The sequence below is a fragment of the Mesoplodon bidens genome, assembly GCF_964165515.1.
Source record: "Mesoplodon bidens genome assembly, chromosome: 1".
NCBI lineage: Eukaryota > Metazoa > Chordata > Mammalia > Artiodactyla > Ziphiidae > Mesoplodon > Mesoplodon bidens.
In genome coordinates this window covers 151,254,796-151,278,111 of record NC_138176.1, presented here as the reverse complement: position 1 = coordinate 151,278,111, position 23,316 = coordinate 151,254,796, and the positions used below count along the sequence as shown (strand labels likewise).

The 23,316-nt window shown below is 38.2% G+C and overlaps 1 protein-coding gene across 1 annotated transcript in view; it reads right to left on the bottom strand.

The window, feature by feature from the left end:
* ARAP2 (ArfGAP with RhoGAP domain, ankyrin repeat and PH domain 2) overlaps positions 1–23,316 on the bottom strand; it is a gene marked incomplete at its 3' end in the record, with an annotated part of 205,821 nt that overhangs the window by 12,697 nt on the left and 169,808 nt on the right. The window contains exons 29-31 of the mRNA XM_081237829.1: positions 19,994–20,076; positions 18,858–18,893; positions 3,512–3,575 (exon numbers count right to left, since the gene is read on the bottom strand). Coding sequence (XP_081093955.1) covers positions 3,512–3,575; positions 18,858–18,893; positions 19,994–20,076 — 183 coding nt within the window. The remainder of the gene's footprint in view (positions 1–3,511; positions 3,576–18,857; positions 18,894–19,993; positions 20,077–23,316) is intronic.

Below are 23,316 nucleotides of genomic sequence, written 5' to 3'. Positions count from 1 at the left end.
AGTACAACTGGCTCCCTCACTCTCTGAAGGTAATATCTCATCTTTTATTCTGCCCCTACACTTCTAATATCCACCCCGACTCACATGTGCTGACCTCACTGATTTAATTGAAAATTAGTAATCATCCAATAATTTCATTTTCCCACCATGAAATGTACCAGTCTCTCTGCATCTATAGCCATATAAACAAGGCTCCCTTCTCTTCCAATAAGTATTTACTCTGATTATAAATAACTCTGCCCCAATCATATCTATAATCACTCAGTGGGCCAGAATATATAGTCAATAATATGAGAACAAAAGTGCCCCACACTCTGTTGTACAATGATTTTTTTTTCACAATGCTGAACACATGTACTTGCTCACATTGCTTCCTGTTGGCTCAGGGCCTCTGCTGGTTTAATATTCTATTCTCTAATTCCTTGATAGAACTCTCTACACATATCACTTGGTTTTCCTCCTTCCTCAAAGCTTCCTATTTCTTTTGCTCAATTTTTCGCTTCTGTTTGACCTTTAATGTTTGGAATGTCCTAGGGCTTATTTGTCTGTCTTTTCTTTCTCTCTCTCTCCCTGTAGCCTCCCCTCTCCAATTTTGTGTTCTAATTCTCTATCATTCATACAGTCTCTCTCTCATCTCACCCTATCCTCCCATGGTCTTTCAATACAATCCAAATGCTGACTTTCACAAAATTTACATTTCGGCCCCCAAATTTTGCCTGAGTTTTTGATCTATACACCTAAACTGCTGCTCATCATATCCCCTTGTATGTCTAACAGGCATCTCAAATTTCATGTGGCCAAAACAGTACTCTCAATTTTCTTCTGCGGCTCTGATAATGTCACCTACATTCATCAGCTGCCCAAGGCCAAACAAACTAGGACTCTTGCTTGATTTCTACTCCTCTAAAACTGCTATAGTTGATCAATATGTATGCTTTACTGCCTCTACCTTCAAATACTCCTGGACCTGAATATGTCTTACCAGACCCACTGTTACCACCCTAGTCTGAGCTGCCATCTTCTTCCACAGAGTTGTTCTTCCTGCTTCCATCTTTGACCTCCTACAGTGCAGTTCAACAAAGGAACCAAAATTATTATTATCCAGTAATATAAGCTGATTATATCTTTCCCTTGTTTCCCACTGAACCTCCTAAACTGGGACTACATCATCTGTCCCCTGCCTTCCTCATCTCTTACATCCTGTCTCAGATAGGCCTTCATAATAGTCATGGAATAAGTCAAGATTATAACATGTCAGGACCTTGCTGACCCCTATCCCTGCCCTGGAATGCTCTGCCTGTCCTGCATACTCAGCTCCCTCGTTTCAGACAGGTCTCAGCACACCTTTCAGATACTCAGAAAGGTATTCCCTAAGAATCTTTCTCAATTAATGTCCTCCTTATATCAGTCACACTGGCTTTCCTTTCCCTAGCTTATTTTATTTATTGTTTTATCACACTAATATCTATTTGAAATTTTATCAGATTATCCTCTATACTACTTTAGAAATACTAACTGCACATGTACTTTGTAACATGTATTGGGTTCGGTGATACAGATATATAATTAGTTCTAATAAGACTGACAAGGTCCTTCCTCTCATGGAGTTTACATTTTAGTAGGAAAGACAGACATAAAGCTAAAGACACAAATGCTTTTTAATTAGTATGACAGTGTTGAAGTACAGAATGCTAAGTGTTCCTACAGCCTGAAGGTCTAATTGGTCTGAAGGTCAGGGAAGGTTTCTCTGAGAATGTGACATGTAAGCTGAAGACTTTTGAGGCAGGGGTAAGGATGGGGGTGGATATTAGAAAAGTATTCAGGGCACCAGAAAGAATGCATTGTAAGGGGCACTCACTGTTGGACTGTGTGTGTGTGTGTGTGTGTGTGTGTGTGTGTATTAACATATATATTAATGTTTGCTATTTTCCTGTCTCTTTCCCTATGGAGGTGAACCATTAAATTCTCAAATCCAAAAGGACCCTACTGTTTACCTTAATCCTAAGAAGTGGAATGAACTTAAGAAATGTAATTGGGCTGAGTCTCTGGGGCCAACACAATGAGGGACAGGTGAGTCAGGGAGAAATAACTTGGCGGTAAGAGCAACCTCTGCTTCCTGGCTATTTACACCTTGATTTTCAACTACAGAGCCTACTGACTTCAGTTATAAAAATGAAAACAATTTAATTCTGCCATAACCAGACACTATAACAGTTTTAGACTCTATAGTTCCAATTTTACTAATACTTCAAGCCTACTCTTTTTACATTAGGACTTGAATATCTGGTTTTTTAAATAGTCACAAAAAAGAAGCAAAGTCTCTAAAAAGTTAGCCACTGGTCTTTTTCTGAAAATGCATTCCCAGGTAGTAACAGTAGAATCGGGCTGAGAAAAGCAGTGTTTATTAACCACTGGGAAGGTTAAGAAGTTAAATGAACAGAGAAAATGGTTTTCAAGATAAATAAGGACAAGATTTGGGGGTGAATTAACTTCTCACTTGTAAGAGAAACAGGGAAGCACATCCTCAGTAATAAAGAGTGGCAACTTAATTGTTACCAGTGAATTTCAATGCTCTTGTGGGAAAGCGTTGCTGGGAATTCAGCCAGACAAGGTTGGGGAAGAAACCAGTCCTATTAATGGGTCTATTTAACCCTTCACTGAAAGAGTGAGTCCTCCAATACGGAGGAGACTAAATGGAGAATTGAGTATAGACGTTGGCCTCTGGTGCCTCTGTGTTAAACCACTAACTAAATGTATGGTCCTAAGCAAATCATGGAGCCTTTGGTAACCTTTGTTCCCTCATATATAAGCAGTGCCATGCAATTTGTTGCAAGGAATACATGAGTTAACTCTTTTGAAGTATCTAGCACACAATATGTACTTAAAGAAATGTAGGTTCCTGTCCTTGTTTCTGAAAAAAGCAGGAAGCTGTGGGGAGAACAAGAAGGAAAAGAGCATATTTTCTAAACAAAGATCAATGTGGGACTCTGGGAGGACCACAGCTTAGACAAGTCCATTTCTTACACCACTGTCTTGAAGCACCTCCCCAACCTGAGGAGCTGCTGGGCTGGCTAAAAAAAAAAAAAAAAAAAAAGATGCAACAAAGACTAGACTGTCTTTCAGGGGCTTCCCTGGTGGCACAGTGGTTGAGAGTCCTCCTGCTGATTCAGGGGACACGGGCTCGTGCCATGGTCGGGAAGATCCCACATGCTATGGAGTGGCTAGGCCCGTGAGCCCTGGCTGCTGAGCCTGCACATCCGGAGCCTGTGCTCCACAATGGGAGAGACCACAACAGTGAGAGGCCTGCATACCGCAAAAAAAAAAAAAAAGAGTAGACTATTTCAAAGAGTAATGGGTAAATCTGGGTTCTCTTATATTTAAAAAAACATGAATGATAAAATAAAAGCATACACATAAAACTCATTAAAAATTCTTTGAAAACTACTACCCCATTAACATTTGCTATAAACAGTTGTTATACTTTACTGGCTAGTTGAAACAGATATGATACCTGGGCGATAAAGATATTGGCCATCCACTCCATCTGAGTTTGTGAGCTATCACAACACAGGTGCCTGCAAAACAAGGTTTATAAAATATAATATTCAAAAAGACAATGGAATTCTCCAATGTATTTATTTGGTGAGTAAGTGATCAGAAACCTCTTGGGGTTTCTCCTTTTAATGACATTAATGTAATCAAAATGGGAGTATTTCAATACAAGTTGTTTCAGGCTTCTGTTAAGTGGACAGTATCAAAATAGTATAAAGATGCTAATTTAACCAAAATATAGCCAAAGGCTTTGGTAACTGCTGAAAAATGATCGGTGGTATTTTTGGAAAGGCAGAAAGGTCAATGTCATTTGCTTTCTCAGGTACATGACTGTAAAACATCTTTTTCCCCAGAAACTCTGAGCCTAAGAAGAAAAAGTATGTGCACATAAGAGCAGGTTTTTGAAAAAGGCTTAATCAGCCACCTTCATTATGATTATAAACATTAATACCCACAAGGCTCATAAAAATGAACTAAATGAAAAACCACTGCATGTCCAATAACACTGATTCAGTAACCTTTTTTTATTGAAAACCTACACAAAACAGAGATGTTGCCCTCTAGGTTCACATCATCTATTAGGGGAGCCAGGAATATAAACAAATAAATTATAAGACAGTGAGAAAAGGAGAAAGTAAAGTTGAACACAAACATAGAAAGAGAGGGAGCTTCAAGATGGCGGAAGAGTAAGACATGGAGACCACCTTCCTCCCCACAAATACATCAGAAATACATCTACATGAGGAACAACTCCTACAGAACACCCATTGAACTCTGGCAGAAGACCTCAGACCTGCCAAAAGGCAAACTCCCCACATACCTGGGTAGGGCAAAAGAAAAAAGAAAAAACAGAGACAAAAGAATAGGGACAGAACCTGCACCAGTGAGAGGGAGCTGTGAAGGAGGAAAGATTTCAACACACTAGGAAGGCCCTTTGTGGGCAGAGACTGCGGGTGGCGGAGGGGGTAAGCTTCGGAGCCACAGAGGAGAGCACAGCAACAGGAGTGCAGAGGGCAAAGTGGAGAGATTCCTGCATGGAGGATCGGTGCCAACCAGCATTCACCAGCTCAAGAGGCTTGTCTGCTCACCTGCCGGGAGAGGTGGGGGCTGGGAGCTCAGGCTCAGGCTTCCATCTGATCCCAGGGAGAGGACTGGGGTTGGCTGCGTGAACACAGCCTGAAGGGGGCTAGTGTGCCACAGCTAGCGGGAGGGAGTCCGGGAAAAAGTCTGGAGCTGCCTAAGAGGCAAGAGACATTTTCTTGCCTCTTTGTTTCCTGGTGCACGAGGAGAGGGGATTAAGAGCGTGGCTTAAAGGAGCTCCAGAGACAGGCGCAAGCTGTGGATATCAGTGTGGACCCCAGAGATGAGCATGAGACGCTAAGGCTGCTGCTGCAGCCACCAAGGAGCCTGTGTGCAAGCACAGGTCACTATCCACACCTCCCTTCCCAGGATCCTGTGCAGCCCACCACTGCCAGGGTCCCATGATACAGGGACAACTTCCCTGGTAGAATACACAGTGCAACTCAGGCTGGTGCAACGTCACACCAGCCTCTGCTGCTGCAGGCTTGCCCTGAAATCCACACCCCTCACTCCACCAGGCCTGAGTAAGCCAGAGCCCCTGAATAAGCTGCTCCTTTAACCTCTACTTGTCTGAGCAAAGAACAGAAGCCCTCAGTGACCTACATGCAGAGGCGAGGCCAAATCCAAAGCTGAACCCCAGGAGCTGAGCAAACAAAGAAGAGAAAGGGAAATTTCTCCCAGAAGCCTCAGGAACAGTGGATTAAATCTCCACAGTCAACTTGATGTACCCTGCATCTGTGGAATACCTGAATAGACAAATAATCATCCCAAACTGAGGACGTGGACTTTGGGAGCAATGATATATTCATATTTTTTCCCTGTTTCTCTTTTTGTGAGTGTGTATTTGTACACTTCTGTGTTGTGACTTTGTCTCTATAGCTTTGCTTTTACCATTTGTCCTAGGGTGCTGCCTGTCCTTTTTTTTTTTTTTTTTTTTTTTTTTAGTTTTTAGCACTTGTTATCAATGGTGGATATATTTTTTGGCTTGTTGCTCTCTTCTTTATTTCTTTTTATTACTTAAATTTTTTTCAAATTATTTTTTATTTTAATAACTTTATTTTATTTTATCTTATTTTATTTTATTTTCTTTCTTCCTTTCTTGTTTTTCTACATTTTATTCTGAGCCGTGTGGATGACAGGCTCTTGGTGCTCCAGCCAGGCATAAGGGCTGTTCCTCTGAGTTGGGAGAGCCAAGCTCAGGACACTGGTCCATAAGAGACCTCCCAGCTCCACGTAATATCAAATGGCAAAATTCTCCCAGAGATCTCCATCTCAATGCCAAGACCCAGCTCCACTCAATGACCAGCAAGCTACAGTGCTGGACACCCTATGGCAAACTAGCAAGACAGGAACATAAACCCATCCATTAGCAGAGAGGATGCCTAAAATCATAATAGGGTCACAGAAACCCCAAAACACACCACCAGACATGGACCTGCCCACCAGAAAGAGAAGATCCAGCCTCATACACCAGAACACAGGCATGAGTCCACTCCACCAGGAAGCCTACACAACCCACTGAACCAACAACCTTAGCCACTGGGGACAGACACCAGAAAAAACAGGAACTACGAACCTGCAGCCTGCAAAAAGGAGACCCCAAACACAGTAATTAAACAAAATGAGAAGACAGAGAAACACACAGCATATGAAGGAGCAAGACAAAAACCCACCAGACCTAACAAATGAAGAGGAAATAGGCAGTCTACCTGAAAAAGAATTCAGAATAATTATAGTGAAGATGATCCAAAATCTTGGAAATAGAATGGAGAAAAGACAAGAAATGTTTAACAAGGATGTAGAAGAATGAAAGAGCAAACAAACAGTGATAAAGAACACAATACATGATATTAAAAATTCTCTAGAAGGGATCATTAGCAGAATAACTAAGGTAGAAGAACGGATAAGTGACTTGGAACATAAAACAGTGGAAATAACTACTACAGAGTAGAATAAAGAAAAAAGAATGAAAATATTGAGGACAGTCTCAGAGACCTCTGGGACAACATTAAATGCACCAACATCCGAATTATAGGGGTCCCAGAAGAAGAAGAGAAAAAGAAAGGGACTGAAAACATATTTTAAGAGATTATAGTTGAAAACTTCCCTAATATGGGAAAGGAAATAAGTAATCAAGTCCAGGAAGCACAGAGAGTCCCATATAGGATAAATCCAAGGAGAAACACGCAAGACACATATTAATCAAACTATCAAAAAATTAAATACAAAGAAAAAGTATTGAAGGCAGCAAGGGAAAAACAACAAATAACGCACAAGGGAATCCCCATAAGGTTAACAGCTGATCTTTCAGCAGAAACTCTGCAAGCCAGAAGGGAGTGGCAGGACATATTTAAAGTGATGAAGGAGAAAAATCTACAGCCAAGATTACTCTACCCAGCAAGGATCTCATTCAGATTTTTTTTTTGAACTATGTGGGCCTCTCACTGTTGTGGCCTCTCCTGTTGCAGAGCACAGGGTCCAGATGTGCAGGCTCAGCGACCATGGCTCACGGGCCCAGCCGCTCCACGGCATGTGGTATCTTCCCAGACCGGGCACGAACTCATTTCCCCTGCATCAGCAGGAGGACTCCCAACCACTGTGCCACAAGGGAAGCCCTCATTCAGATTTGATGGAGAAGTTAAAACCTTTAAAGACAAGCAAAAGCTAAGAGAATTCAGGACCATGAAACCAGCTTTACAAAAAATGCTAAAGGAACTTCTCTAGGCATGAAACACAAGAGAAAAGAAAAGACCTACAATAACAAACCCAAAACAATTAAGAAAATGGGAATAGGAACATACATATCTATAATTACCTTAAATGTAAATGGACCTAATGCTCCCACCAAAAGACAAAGATTGGCTGAATGGATCCAAAAACAAGACCCATATATATGCTGCCTACAAGAGACCCACTTCAGACCTAGAGACACATACAGATTGAAAGTAAGGGGATGGAAAAAGATATTCCATGCAAATGGAAACCAAAAGAAAGCTGGAGTAGCAATTCTCATATCAGACAAAATAGACTTTAAAACAAGACTATTAGAAGAGACAAAGAAGGACACTGCATAATGATCAAGGGATCAATCCAAGAAAATATAACAATTGTAAATATTTATGAACCCAACATAGGAGCACCTCAATACATAAGGCAAATACTAACAGCCATAAAAGGGGAAATCAACATTAACACAATCATAGTAGGGGATTTTAACACCCCACTTTTACCAATGGACAGATCATCCAAAATGAAAAAAAATAAAGGAACACAAGCTTTAAGAGGTACATTAAACAAGATGGACTTAATTGATAATTATAGGACAATCCATCCAAAAACAACAGAATACATTCTTCTCAAGTGCTCATGGAACATTCTCCAGGATAGATCGTATCTTGGGTCACAAATCAAGCCTTGGTAAATTTAAGAAAACTGAAATCGTATCAAGTATCTTTTCTGACCACAATGCTATGAGACTAGATATCAATTACAGAAAAAAATCTGTAAAAAATACAAACACATGGAGCCTAAACAACGGACTACTTAATAACCAAGAGATCACTGAAGAAATCAAAGGGGAAATCAAAAAATACCTAGAAACAAATGACAATGAAAACACGACGGCCCAAAAACTATGGGATGCAGCACAAGCTGTTCTAAGAGGGAAGTTTGTAGCAATACAATCCTACCTTAAGAAACAAGAAACATCTCAGATTAACAACATAACCTTACATGTAAAGCAATTAGAGAAATAAGAACCAAAAAAACGCCAAAGTTAGCATAAGGAAAGAAATCATAAAGATAAGATCAGAAATAAATGAAAAAGAAAGTACGAAAACGATAGCAAAGATCAATAAAACTAAATCCTGGTTCATTGAGACAATAAACAAAATTGATAAACCATTAGCCAGACTCATCAAGAATAAAAGGGAGGGAGCCTGAACCAAGATGGCAGAGTAGAAGGAAGTGCTCTCACTCCCTCTTGTGAGAACACCAGGATCACAACTAGCTGCTGGACAATCATAGAGAGGAAGACACTGGAAATCATCAAAAAAGATACCCCACATCCAAAGACAAAGGAGAAGCCATAATGAGATGGTATGAGGGGCATAATCACAGCAAAATCAAATCCCATAACGGCTGGGTAGGTGACTCAGAGACTGGAGAACACTTAAAGCACAAAAGTCCACCCACTGGAGTTAATGTTCTGAGCCTCACGTCAGGCTTCCCAACCTGGGGGTCTGGCAATGGGAGGAGGAATTCCTAGAGAATCAGACTTTGAAGGCTAGTGGGATTTGATTGCAGGAATTTGACAGGACTGGGGAAAACAGAGACTGCACTCTTGGAGGGCACACACAGAGTAGTGTGCACATTGGGACCAAGGGGAAGGAGCAGTGACCCCAGGGGAGACTGAACCAGACCTACCTGCTAGTTTTGCAGGGTCTCCTGCAGAGGCGGGGAGTGGCTGTGGCTCACCATGGGGACAAGGACACTGGCAGCATAAGTTCTGGGAAGCACTCCTTGGCGTGAGCCCTCCCAGAGTCTGCCATTAGCCACACCATAGAGCACAGGTAGGCTTCAGTGTTGCACTGCCTCAGGCCAAACAACCAACAGGGAGGGAACCCAGCCCCACCGATCAGCAGTCAAGTGGATTAAAGTTTTACTGAGCTCTGCCCACCAGAGCAACAACCAGCTCTACCCACCAGCAGTCCCTCCCATCAGGAAACCTGCACAAGCCTCTTAGATAGCTTCATCCACCAGAGGGCAGACAGCAGAAGCAAGAAGAACTACAGTCCTGCAGCCTGTGGAACAAAAACCACATTCACAGAAAGATACACAAGATGAAAAGGCAGAGGTCTATGTACCAGATGAAGTAACAAGATAAAACCCCAGAAAAACAACTAAATGAAGTGGAGATAGGCAACCTTCCACAAAAAGAATTCAGAATAATGATAGTGAAGATGACCAAGACCTCGGGAAAAAAATGGAGGCAAAGATCGAGAAGATGCAAGAAATGTTTAACAAAGACCTAGAAGAATTAAAGAACAAAAAAATAGAGATGAACAATACAATAACTGAAATGAAAACTGCACTAGAAGGAATCAATAGCAGAATAACTGAGGCAGAAGAATGGATAAGTGACGTGGAAGACAGAATGGTGGAATTCACTGCTGCAGAACAGAATAAAGAAAAAAGAATGAAAAGAAATGAAGACAGCCTAAAACACCTCTGGAACAACATTAAACAGAACAACATTCGCACTATAGGGGTCCGAGAAGGAGAAGAGTGAGAGAAAGAACCCGAGAAAATATTTGAAGAGATTATAGTCAAAACGTTCCCTAACATGGGAAAGGGAATAGCCACCCAAGTCCAGGAAGCACAGTGAGTCCCATACAGGATAAACCCAAGGAGAAACATGCCGAGACACATAGTAATCAAATTGGCAAAAATTAAAGATAAAGAAAAATTATTGAAAGCAGCAAGGGAAAAATGAAAAATAACATACAAGGGAACTCCCATAAAGTTAACAGCTGATTTCTCAGCAGAAACTCTACAAGCCAGAAGGGAATGGCATGATATACTTAAAGTGATGAAAGGGAAGAACGTACAATGAAGATTACTCTACCCAGCAAGGATCTCACTCAGATTCCATGGAGAAAGTAAAAGCTTTACAGACAAGCAAAAGCTGAGAGAATTCAGTACCACCAAACCAGCTCTACAACAAATAGCAAAGGGACTTGTCTAAGTGGAAAACAGAAGAGAAGGGAAGGACCTATAAAAACACACCCTAAACAATTAAGAAAACAGTAATAGGAACATACATATCGATAATTACCTTAAACGTGAATGGATTAAATGCTCCAACTAAAAGACACAGGCTAGCTGAATGGATACAAAAACAAGACCCATCTATATGCTGTCTACAAGAGTCCCACTTCAGACCTAGGGACACATACAGGGTGAAAGTGAGGGGATGAAAAAAGATATTCCATGCAAATGGAAATCAAAAGAAAGCTGGAATAACAATATTCATATCAGATAAAATAGACTTTAAAATAAAGAATGTTACAAGACACAAGGAAGAACAATACATAATGATCAAGGAAGCAATCAAAGAAGATATAACAATTATAAATATGTATGCACCCAACATAGGAGCACCTCAATACATAAGGCAACTGCTAACAGCTGTAAAATAGGAAATCAACACTAATAGAATAATTTTGGGGGATTTTAACACCTCACTTTACACCAATGAATATACCATCCAAAATGAAAATAAATAAGGAAAGAGAAGCTTTAAATGGTGCAAGACACCAGATAGCTTTAATTGATATTTATAGGACATTCCACCCAAAAGTAGCAGATTACACTTTCATCTCAAGTGCACATGGAACATTCTCCAGGATAGATCACATCTTGGGTCAGAAATCAAGCCTTAGTAAATTTAAGAAAATTGAAATCATATCAAGCATCTTTTCTGACCACAATGCTATGAGATTAGAAATGAATTACAGGGGAAAAAACAAAAAACAGAAACACATGGAGGCTAAACACTACGTTACTAAGTAACAAAGAGATCGCTGAAGAAATCAAAAAGGAAATCAAAAAATAGCTAGAGACAAAGGACAATGAAAACATGACAACCCAAAACATATGGAATGCAGCAAAAGCAGTTCTAACAGGGAATTTTATAGCTATACAAGACTACATCAAGAAACAAGAAAAATCTCAAATAAATAATCTAACCTTACACCTAAAGGAACTAGAGAAAGAACAAACAAAACCCAAAGTTAGCAGAGGAAAGAAATCATAAATATCAGAGCAGAAATAAATGAAATAGAAATGAAGAAAAGAATAGCAAGGATCAATAAAACTAAAAGCTGGTTCTTTGAGAAGATAAACAAAATTAATAAGCCATTAGCCAGACTCTTCAAGAAAAAGAGGGAGAGGACTCAAATCAATAAAATTAGAAATGAAAAAGGAGAAGTTACAACAGACACTGCAGAAATACAAAGTATCGCAAGAGACTACTGCAAGCAACTCTATGCCAATAAAATGGATAACCTGGAAGAAACGGACAAATTCTTAGAAAGGTATAACCTTCCAAGACTGAACCAGGAAGAAATAGAAAATATGAACAGACATATCACAAGTAATGAAATTGAAACTGTGATTAAAAATCTTCCAACAAACAAAAGGCCAGGACCAGATGGCTTCACAGGTGAATTCTATCAAATATTTAGAGAAGAGGTAACAGCCATCCTTCTCAAACTCTTCCAAAAAACTGCAGAGGAAGGAACACTCCCAAACTCATTCTATGAGGCCACCATCACCCTGATACCAAAATTAGACAAAGATATTAGAAAAAAATAAAATTACAGACCAATGTCACTGATGAATATGGATGCAAAAATCCTCAACAAAATACTAGCAAACAGAATCCAACAACACATTAAAAGGATCATACACCATGACCAAGTGGGATTTATCCAAGTGATGCAAGGGTTCTTCAATATACGCAAATCAGTCAATGTGATACACCATATTAACAAATGAAGAATAAAAACCATATGATCATCTCAATAGATGCAGAAAAAGCTTTTGACAAAGTTCACCACCCATTTATGATAAAAACTCTCCAGAAAGTGGGCACAGAGGGAACCTCACTCAACATAATAAAGGCCATATACAACAAACACACAGCAACCATCATTCTCAATGGTGAAAAAATGAAAGCATTTCCTCTAAGATCAGGAACAAGATAAGGATGTCCACTGTCTCCACTCTTATTCAACATAGTTTTGGAAGTCCTAGCCTCGGCAATCAGAGAAGAAGAAGAAATAAAAGGAATACAAATTGGAAAAGAAGAAGTAGAACTGTCACTGTTTGCAGATGACATGATACTATACATAGAGGATCCTAAAGATGCCACCAGAAAACTATTACAGCTAATCAATGAATTTCATAAAGTAGCAGGATACAAAATTAATGCACAGAAATCTCTTGCATTCCTATACACTAATGATGAAAAATCTGAAAGAGAAGTTAAGGAAACACTCCCATTTACCACTGCAACAAAAAGAATAAAATACCTAGGAATAAACCTACCCAGGGAGACAAAAGACCTGTATGCACAAAATTATAAGACACTGATGAAAGAATTAAAGATGATACCAGCAGATGGAGAGATATACCATGTTCTTGTATTGGAAGAATGAATACTGTGAAAATGGCTCTACTACCCAAAGCAATCTACAGATTCAATGCAATCCCTATCAAATTACCAATGGCATTTTTTACATAATTAGAACAAAAAATCTTAAAATTTGTATGGAGACAAAAAAGACCCAGAATAGTCAAAGCAGTCTTGAGGGAAAAAAATGGAGCTGGAGGAATCAGATTCCCTGACTTCAGACTATACTACAAAGCAACAGTAATCAAGACAATATGGTACTGGCACAAAAACAGAAACATAGATCAATGGAACAAGATAGAAAGCCCAGAGGTAAACCCACGCACCTATGGTCAACTAATCTATGACAAAGGAGGCAAGGATACACAATGGAGAAAAGACAGTCTCTTCATAAGTGTGCAAGGAAAACTGGACAGCTACATGTAAAAGAATGAAAATAGAACAGTCCCTTACACCATACACAAAAATAAACTCAAAATGGATTAGAGACTTAAATGTAAGAGTGGACACTATAAAGTCCTCAGAGGAAAACATAGGAAGAACACTCTGACATAAATCACAGCAAGATCTTTTTGATCCACATCCTAGAATAATGGAAGTAAAAACAAACATAAATAAATGGGACCTAATGAAACTTAAAAGCTTTTGCACAGCAAAGGAAACCATAAACAAGACCAAAAGACAACCCTCAGAATGGGAGAAAATATTTGCAAATGACTCAATGGACAGAGGATTAATCTCCAAAATATAGAAACAGTTCATGCAGTTTGATATTAAAAAAACAAACAACCCAATCCAAAAATGGGCAGAAGACCTAAATAGACACTTCTACAAAGAAGACATACAGATGGCCAAGAAGCACATGAAAAGCTGCTCAACATCACTAATTATCAGAAAAATGAAAATCAAAACTGCAATTAGGTATCACCTCACACCAGTTAGAATGGGCTCCATCAGAAAATGTACAAACAACAAATGCTGGAGAGGGTGTAGAGAAAAGGGAACCCTCTTGCACTGTTGGTGGGAATGTAAATTGATACAGCCACTATGGAGAGCAGTATGGAGGTTCCTTAAAAAACTAAAATTTGAATTACCATATGATCCAGCAATCCCACTACTGGGCATATACACAGAGAAAACCATAATTCAAAAAGACACATGCACCCCTGTGTTCATTGCATCACTATTTACAATAGCCAGGTAATGGAAGCAACCTAAATGCCCAATGACAGACGAATGGATAAAGAAGATGTGGTACATATATACAATGGAATATTACTCAGCCATAAAAAGGAACGAAATTGGGTCATTTGTTGAGACGTGGATGGATCTAGAGAGTGTCATACAGAATGAAGTAAGTCAGAAAGAGAAAAACAAATATCATATATTAATGCATATATGTGGAACCTAGAAAAATGGTACAGATGAACCAGTTTGCAGGGCAGAAATAGAGACACAGATATAGAGAACAAACGTATGGACACACAGGGAAATGTATGGAGAAGCCATGGGGGGATGGGGGTGGTGGTGTGATGAATTGGGCGATTGGGATTGACATGTATACACTGATGTGTATACAACTGATGACTAATAAGAATTTGCTGTATAAAAAAAATTATAGGAAGTAATAATGTAAAAAAAAAGGGAGAAGACTCAAATCAATAGAATTAGAAATGAAAAAGGAGACGTAACAACTGACACTGAAGAAATACAAAGGATCATGAGAGATTACTACAAGCAACTATATGACAATAAAATCGACAGCCTGGAAGAAATGGACATATTCTTAGAAAGTCACAACCTTCTGAGACTGAACCAGGAAGAACTAGAAAATACAAACAGACTAATCACAAGCACTGAAATTGAAACTGTGATTAAAAATCTTCCAACAAAAAAAAGCCCAGGACCAGATGGCTTCACAGGTGAATTGTATCAAACATTTAGAGAAGAGCTAACACCTATCCTTCTCCAACTCTTCCAAAATATAGCAGAGGGAGGAACATTCCCAAACTCATTCTATGAGGCCACCATCACCCTGATAACAAAACCAGACAAAGACTTCATAAAAAAAGAAAACTACAGGCCAATATCACTCATGAACATAGATGCAAAAATCCTCAACAAAATAGTACGAAACAGAATCCAACAACACATTAAAAGGATCATACACCATGATCAAGTGAGGTTTATCCCAGGAATGCAAGGATTCTTCAATATATGCAAATCAATCAATGTGATATATCATATTAACAAATGGAATGAGAAAAACTGTATGATCATCTCAATAGATGCAGAGAAAGCTCTTGACAAAATTCAACACCCATTTATGATAAAAACCCTCCAGAAAGCTGGCAGAGAGGGAACTTTCCTCAACATAATGAAGGCCATATATGACAAACCCACAGCCAACATTGTCCTCAATGGTGAAAAACTGAAACCAATTCCACTAAGATCAGGAACAAGACAAGGTTGCCCACTCTCACCACTCTTATTCAACATAGTTTTCTAGCCAGAGCAATCAGAGAAGAAAAATAAATAAAAGGAATCCAAATTGGAAAAGAAGAAGTAAAGCTGTCACTGTTTGCAGATGACATGATACTATACATAGAGAATCCTAAAGATGCTACCAGAAAACTACTAGAGCTAACCAATCAATTTGGTAAAGTAGCAGGATACAAAATTAATGCACAGAAATCTCTGGCATTCCTATACACTAATGATAAAAAATCTCAAAGTGAAATGAAGAAAACACTCCCATTTACCAATGCAACACAAAGAATAAAATATCTAGGAATAAACCTACCCAGGGAGACAAAAGACCTGTATGCAGAAAATTATAAGACACTGATGAAAGAAATTAAAGTTGATACAAATAGATGGAGAGATATACCATGTTCTTGGCTTGGAAGAAGCAACATTGTGAAAATGATCATACTACCCAAAGCAATCTACAGATTCAATGCAATCCCTATCAAACTACCACTGGCACTTTTCACAGAACTAGAACAAAAAATTTCACAATTTGTATGGAAACACAAAAGACCCCAAATAGCAATAGCAATCTTGAGAACAGAGCTGGAGGAATCAGGCTCCCTGACTTCAGACTATACTACAAAGCTACAGTAATCAAGACAATATGGTACTGGCACAAAAACAGAAATATAGATCAATGGAACAGGATAGAGAGCTCAGAGATAAACCCATGCACATATGGTCACCTTATCTTTGATAAAGGAGGCAAGAATATACACTGGAGAAAAGACAGCCTCTTCAATAAGTGGTGCTGGGAAAACTGGATAGCTACATGTAAAAGAATGAAATTAGAACACTCCCTAACACCATACACAAAAATAAACTCAAAATGGATTAGAGACCTAAACATAAGGCCGGACACTATCAAACTCTCAGCGGAAAACATAGGCAGAACACTCTATGACATATATCACAGCAAGATCCTTTTTGACCCACCTCATAGAGAAATGGAAATAAAAACAAACATAAACAAATGGGACCTAATGAAACTTAAATGCTTTTGCACAGCAAAGGAAACCATAAACAAGACGAGAAGAGAACCCTCAGGATGGGAGCAAATATTTGCAAATGAAGCAACTGACAAAGGATTAATCTCCAAAATTTACAAGCAGCTCATGCAGCTCAATATCAAAAAAAGAAACAACCCAATCCAGAAATGGGCAGAAGACCTATATAGGCATTTCTCCAAAGAATATATACAGATTGCCAACAAACACATGAAAGAATGCTAAACATCATTAATCATTAGAGAAGTGCAAATCAAAACTACAATGAGATATCATGTCACATGGGTCAGAATGGCCATTATCAAAAAATCTATAAACAATAAATGCTGGAGAGGGTGTGGAGAAAAGGGAATCCTCTTGCATTGTTGGTGGGAATGTAAATTCATACAGCTACTATGGAGAACAGTATGGAGGTTCCTTAAAAAACTAAAAATAGAACTACCATACGATGCAGCAATCCCACTACTGGGCATATACTCTGAGAAAACCATAATTCAAAAAGAGTCATGTACCAAAATGTTCATTGCAGCTCTCTTTACAATAGGCAGGACATGGAAGCAACCTAAGTGTCCATCAACAGATAAGTGAATAAAGAAGATGTGGTACATATATACAATGGAATATTACTCAGCCATAAAAAGAAATGAAATTGAGTTATCTGTAGTGAGGTGGATGGACCTAGAGTTTGTCATACAGAGTGAAGTTAGTCAGAAAGAGAAAAACAAATACCATATGCTAACACATATATATCGAATCTAAAAAAAAAAAAATGGTCATGAAGAACCTAGGGGCAAGATGGGAATATAGACACAGACGTACTAGAGAATGGACTTGAGGATACGGGGAGTGGGATGGGTAAGCTGGGACAAAGTGAGAGAGTGGCATGGACGTATATACACTACCAAACGTAAAATAGATATCTAGTGGGAAGCAGCTGCATAGCACAGGGAGATCAGCCCCGTGCTTTTTGACCACCTAGAGGGGTGGGAGAAGGGGCGTGGGAGAGGGAGGGTGGGAGGTAGGGAGTCACAAGACGGAAGATATATGGGGACATATGTATATGTATAACTGATTCACTTTGTTATAAAGCAGAAACTAACACACCATTGTAAAGCAATTATACTCCAATAATGATGTTTAAAGAAAAAACAAAAGACATAGAAACAACACAGTTGGGGATGAGGTGAGGTTGTTTCCTATAAGAGGAAAATGTTGTAACTGATATTAGAATGGCATAATGGACATTTCAATGTAATTTTTTTTATATTCCTGTATTATAATTTGGAAGAATGTTAGAATGAAACTTCTAAAAATAATCCTTGCCTCTTTCATTTGATTGTCATGAAGACAGTGTCCCTTCCCTTTACCATGTCCAAGAAAACTGTTCCCTCTACAAATCATTTAAATTTTGCATCCATGTGCACAAAATACTGTAGTTGCAAAGAAGAAATAAACTATGATTAGAGGGGAGAGTTATCTGATAAGACTTTTGTAGCATTTTAGCTATGGTTTGAATAATAAATGATAGCTGAGTTTGCCACATCAGCAGGAAGAAGATAAAAGTGATGAGGGAAGGAGGAGCACATACTATGGAAGAAGGTTCAATAAAGGGACCCCATATATTAAATATATGACATGAAGCAGCAAGGCATGTATGATGAATTAAGATAGATTTTATTTTATCATTAAGTAAAAGAGGGAAAGTCGTTGGAGATGCAGTTGATGGAGCTTCATGTTAAAGGGACTTGTGTGCTGTGCCAGCACTCCTGTACTTTATCCTGTAGGTTTAGGATTCACAGAAGAGTTTTAAAGCAGAAAAGAAACATGATACATTTTAGAAAATCTCTTTGGTGCGGGGTGGAGAATGTACCAGAAACCAAAAGCAAAGCCAGAGGCATGAAGAGCACTTAGGACTCCTGGAATAATCCAGGCAGATGAATTAAGGCTTTAAGGATAGAGGGCAGATCAGAGAGATAATTAAGAGGCAGGTGTGGTATGGCTTAGGGATTGATTAGACATAGGTTGGTAAGGGAGAAGGTGACATCTAGTCCAATCTCTATGGAGAGTGGCTAGATCCTGGTGACATCAATGGGAAAAAATACTTCTATGGAAAGAACAGGTTTGAAACTAAGATTTTTTTTTTTTACTCTGAGTTTTGGTGACTTATTATCCTTTATGTAAAACTGAGTTATGCCTGCTTAACCCATAAAACCAGAGATTCTGCATTTACATAATAAGTAGGAAGAAATCATGTGTAGCTTCTCTTTAGAGGCAGTGGCAAATAGGATACATGTGACTGAAATAGACCTAAACCCTGAAGCAAACCTACTTTCCTCTTCTTAGGCTCAAAGTATTTAGAAAAGATTTTAACTTCACTTAGAAGAAACATTTCCTGTCTCTAGATCTATCTGCCAAATAATATCATTATTTGTTTACTAATCGTGTATCATCAATATATCAAATCCAAAACCTGCTGGCTGTTAACTTACCAGAGATGTTTTTCAGCATATGCCGTCAATCCCCAACTGCATCGCATAGGAAAAAAACACATGCATACATATTAAAAATGATTCATTTTACAAGATAATACACAGGATTAGATGTTAAGGAGGTAATATTTAATGGGGGGTATGCATAACAGAATTGATACCCACAAGTGATGATTCATTGGGTATGATTTATCTAGAGGTAAATGATAGATGTTGAGGGATTTGGCTACAAATTTAAATACACTGAAGGACACAGGGGGAAAGGGTCTTGTGATGTTATGCGGCAGTGGGGGAAATCTCTCACAGGATATTCGGGGCTGAGTAAGGACAGATGTCTAGGAAAATGGCCAAAATAAGATAATATATATATTTACTTATTGATACTGTGAGAAATTTTAAAGAATGTGCCAGTCACAACACATATATATGTGCTGGGCTTAGAAATTAAGCACAGAGGCAAAAGTGAGGACATTTTCAGTGATAGAATCTGAATCATATGCAGTTCATTAAAATGATATTTCATGATATTAAAAGTATTAGTGCAAACATTAATTAGCTAATCAAAGTAATCCGTGATGAGAAAGTGTGGTATAACTCGAATGTTTGGTTGATTCAAGTGATAATGAGAAACATAATATTTAAGAAGGGTCCACATCCTCTCAACCATCTGTGTGCTGTGGGTTTATTACCAAACAGCAAAACGAAGGGGGCAAATTATAGAGCCGGGACCAAGATGATGTAAAAGCCATGGAGGCTGGAGGGCAGCATTTGTCTCCCTTGGGGTAGACTTGTTTGGGACATTCCTTACATTGCTAGGCTGTGACTGAGCAAGGAATGTGATGTGGAGAAACCCATGTGCTTCCCAGTAGACAGGGCCTTCTGGGGATTTCTTGTTCTACACAGAGGAGAAGCAATCACCCAGGAGCTTGACTTGAGCGGGAACATCATCCCTCCTTATCCACCCACACAGGTTCCCTTGATCTGCCATAGGTCCCCTGCTACATGTCTGTGGCAACTTAAGGAATCTTTCTAAAGCTTAACTTATAACAAGTTAGACTAATACCACTGATCCCTAAGTCCTTGAACAGACATACTTTCCTGTAACTTTTTCAACAACTCTTCCTTTCCAAGTTTACCTTGTTGGAGGCTTCATCTTCTTTTTTACTCCAAGATAAAACTTCATTGAACCGAGAGAAAACATTTTGTCAGGTTTACTACTCTGTAAAGGAAAACAAGGTAATTTGTAATTAAACAGATTTTATCAGTATCCTATTTTCCTTAAGTATTAAGAATCGAGTTTAGAATGTTTAGTTTCTCCAATGTTTCATGAATGTAATACCAAATTTTTAGTAAATGAAGATTGTTTTGATTACAATGTTCTAAATTTAAATAAATCTGGATACATATGTATGATTGCATATGTGTGTATATATACAAACACACACATACAATAATTCCTTATTCAAAACACTTGGGACCAAATGTATATGAGAACTGATAATTTTTCAATTTTTCATATTTAAAAAACACATGTGCAATATATTTTGTAACTCCATGATACCACCAGTGTTGTCTGAGGCAGCACCCTATATTCATATATATTCATATTTCTCTACAAAAATGCATGACATTTCATACAGTGTTTATAAGTGAAGGTCATAAATATTGTTATGGACTGAATGTTTGTATTCCTCCAAATTGAAATATAATCCCCAATGTGAAGGTATTTGGAGGTAGTAGCTTTGGGCGGTAATTAGGTCATGAGATTGGAGCCCTCATGAATAGGATTAGTGCCCTTTTAAAAGAGGCCAGAAAGCTAGCTTGCCCTCTTTCTGCCATGTGAGGATATGAGGAGAAGTAGGCAGTACAATTCGGAAGAAGATCTTCACTAGAACCTGACCACACTGGCACCCTGATCTCAGACTCCTAGCCTCTGGAAGTGTGAGAAATCAATTTCTATTATTTATAAGCCACCCAGTCTATGGCACTTTGTTATAGCAGCCTGAATGGACTAAAATATCTTCATGTTGGTTTAGATCAGATTTTTCCACCAAATGAGTTATGATTTTCTGTACTTTTTGGATTTCAGAACTACAAAACTATATAGGGCTAGACTGAACTATCTCAAATATCCCTATTAATGAAAATTTTCACTAATCATGAAAGTAGACTATAAAAAAATTTACATTTGCCCTAGATCAATTATATATTCTCCATATACATCCCAACATATTTACCTGATTAATATTAAAAAAATTTAAATCCTTGAACCATTAGGAAAGTTACCTGACAGAGGCAAAACTTAAGTATACTCTAATTTAAAATTTTAATATCAAACCATGCACATTTTATTATTTATTCCTGGATAGGCTGCAATAGATTTTATAAAGATAATAGCCATGGAAATAATAATTAAAACAAGCTTTCCCCACATCCTAAAGATTTTCAAGGAGGTCTCTTTCTTTCAATCTGGTAGGCAGATGGCAGATATAACCCGAGACCTGGGTGCAAATCTGGCTTGCTACTTACCAGCTCATGACCTCACATTACTGCTCTCTGCTCTCATTTCTTGTTTGTAAACGGGGATAATAAACACATTGACTACCTCACATGGTTATTATGGAGATTAAATGAGAAAGTAAAGTGTTACTGTGAAGGGTTATTGTAGAGAGTAAACAAGAAAAGTGCCTTTAAAGGGTTTAGTCCAATAACTGGCCATATACTGAGTGCACAGCAAATTACAATTATTAGTATTACAAATTTAGAGCACATTGCTTCATAAAAATAGAAAGATAGACAACTTGTTAGAACTCTAGGACAATGCACAAAAGCCCATTTAGCAAATATGTAGCTCAAATAAGTCCTAAGTTCTATAAATGTTAAACTATTACTATAAAGTCTTTTCTTTGTGAAAGCAGTCAAAGATGAAAAGGATGGAAAATATGTTTATAAAATTAAAAATTTGTTTCAACAGAGAAAACGGGTTAGGAGAATATACAGAGGAAATGTAGAGAAAAAAGCAAGCAGGAAGATCAGGAATCATGATTTGGTGACCAGTGTTTTGTGTGGTTGTTGTGATAAGGCCTGGAATTTACATGGTGAATTTACTCCTAGTCACCCTTATCAATAATTTTGCCATTATTATCATGGTACATAATTTAAAAAATATTTTGGATTTTTTTCCCTGTATGGCAATATTTCTTGAAATGGAATCACTGGATCAAAGGCTAGGAACAGGATTAAGATTTTGGCAAAATTGATAGGGTACATTTACTTACAGTTAAACACATATTCCTGTATTCAATAGCGATTTTCAGTTTTGATTTGGTCAAAAATTTACTTATTTACTTATTGACATTAGTTCTTTATATAGCAAATAGGCAACTGCCTTATCTTTTTAAATGAAATTGTCTACCCAAATTGCTCACTGTTTACTTTTATTATTTTTATAAAGTCAAATATATTGATCTTTCCTTTTGAACTCTCTTAGCTATTGCTTCAAGTTTAAAGGGTTCCCAGATAGCTGATAAATACTCAATTACTTGGTCATGCAGCTTGAATGGTTGCTATTTTAAAAGTTATATTCTTTTATCCATCTGGAATATATATTTCACATACAGTACAGATGAGAATTTAAGTTGAAAAACTTTTGTTAACAATTATCCCAGCCCTATTTTTTAAACAAATCTTTCTTTAGACATGCATTTATGACAGCATATTTATCAAAAATAAATTATGATAAAAAGTTACATCTTTTACCTACTTTATGTTACCAATGCTATCTCTGTTCATTTTTATGCCAGGATATTATCTAACCTATTTTAGTTTTACTGTATGAATAAATAGTTGGATGGGAAATACTTGACAATTATTTTACTTTTTATGTCCCCCAAAATGTTTGCAAATACTCTTATCTGTTTACCCTTTGAGGTGAGTTATCAAATCATTTTTTCCAAGTTCTAAAAATAATTCCCTTTGCGATTTTGAAAAGAATTACATTAAACCTATAGATAATATTAGTAGACTTTGTGTTTTTTGTGTGTTTTTTATATATAAATTTATTTTTTGGCTGCGTTGGGTTTTCGTCACTGGCCGTGGTCTCTCTCTAGTTGCGGTGAGCGGGGGCTACTCCTCGTTGCTGTGCACAGGCTTCTCACTGCGGTGGCTTCTCTTGTTGCAGAGCATGGGCTCTAGGCAGGCAGGCTTCAGTAGTTGTGGCACATTGGCCCAGTAGTTGTGGCTTGAGGGCTGTAGCGTGCAGGCTCAGTAGTTGTGGCACACAGGCTTAGTTGCTCCGCGGCATCTGGGATCTTCCCGGACCAGAGCTCGAACCCGTGTCCCCTGTGTTGGCAGGCAGATTTTTAACCACTGCACCACCAGGGAAGTCCATAGATCAATATTAGTAGACTGTACATTAATTTTCTTTCATCTCTATCAGTGCAGTTCTGTAGTTTTCTTC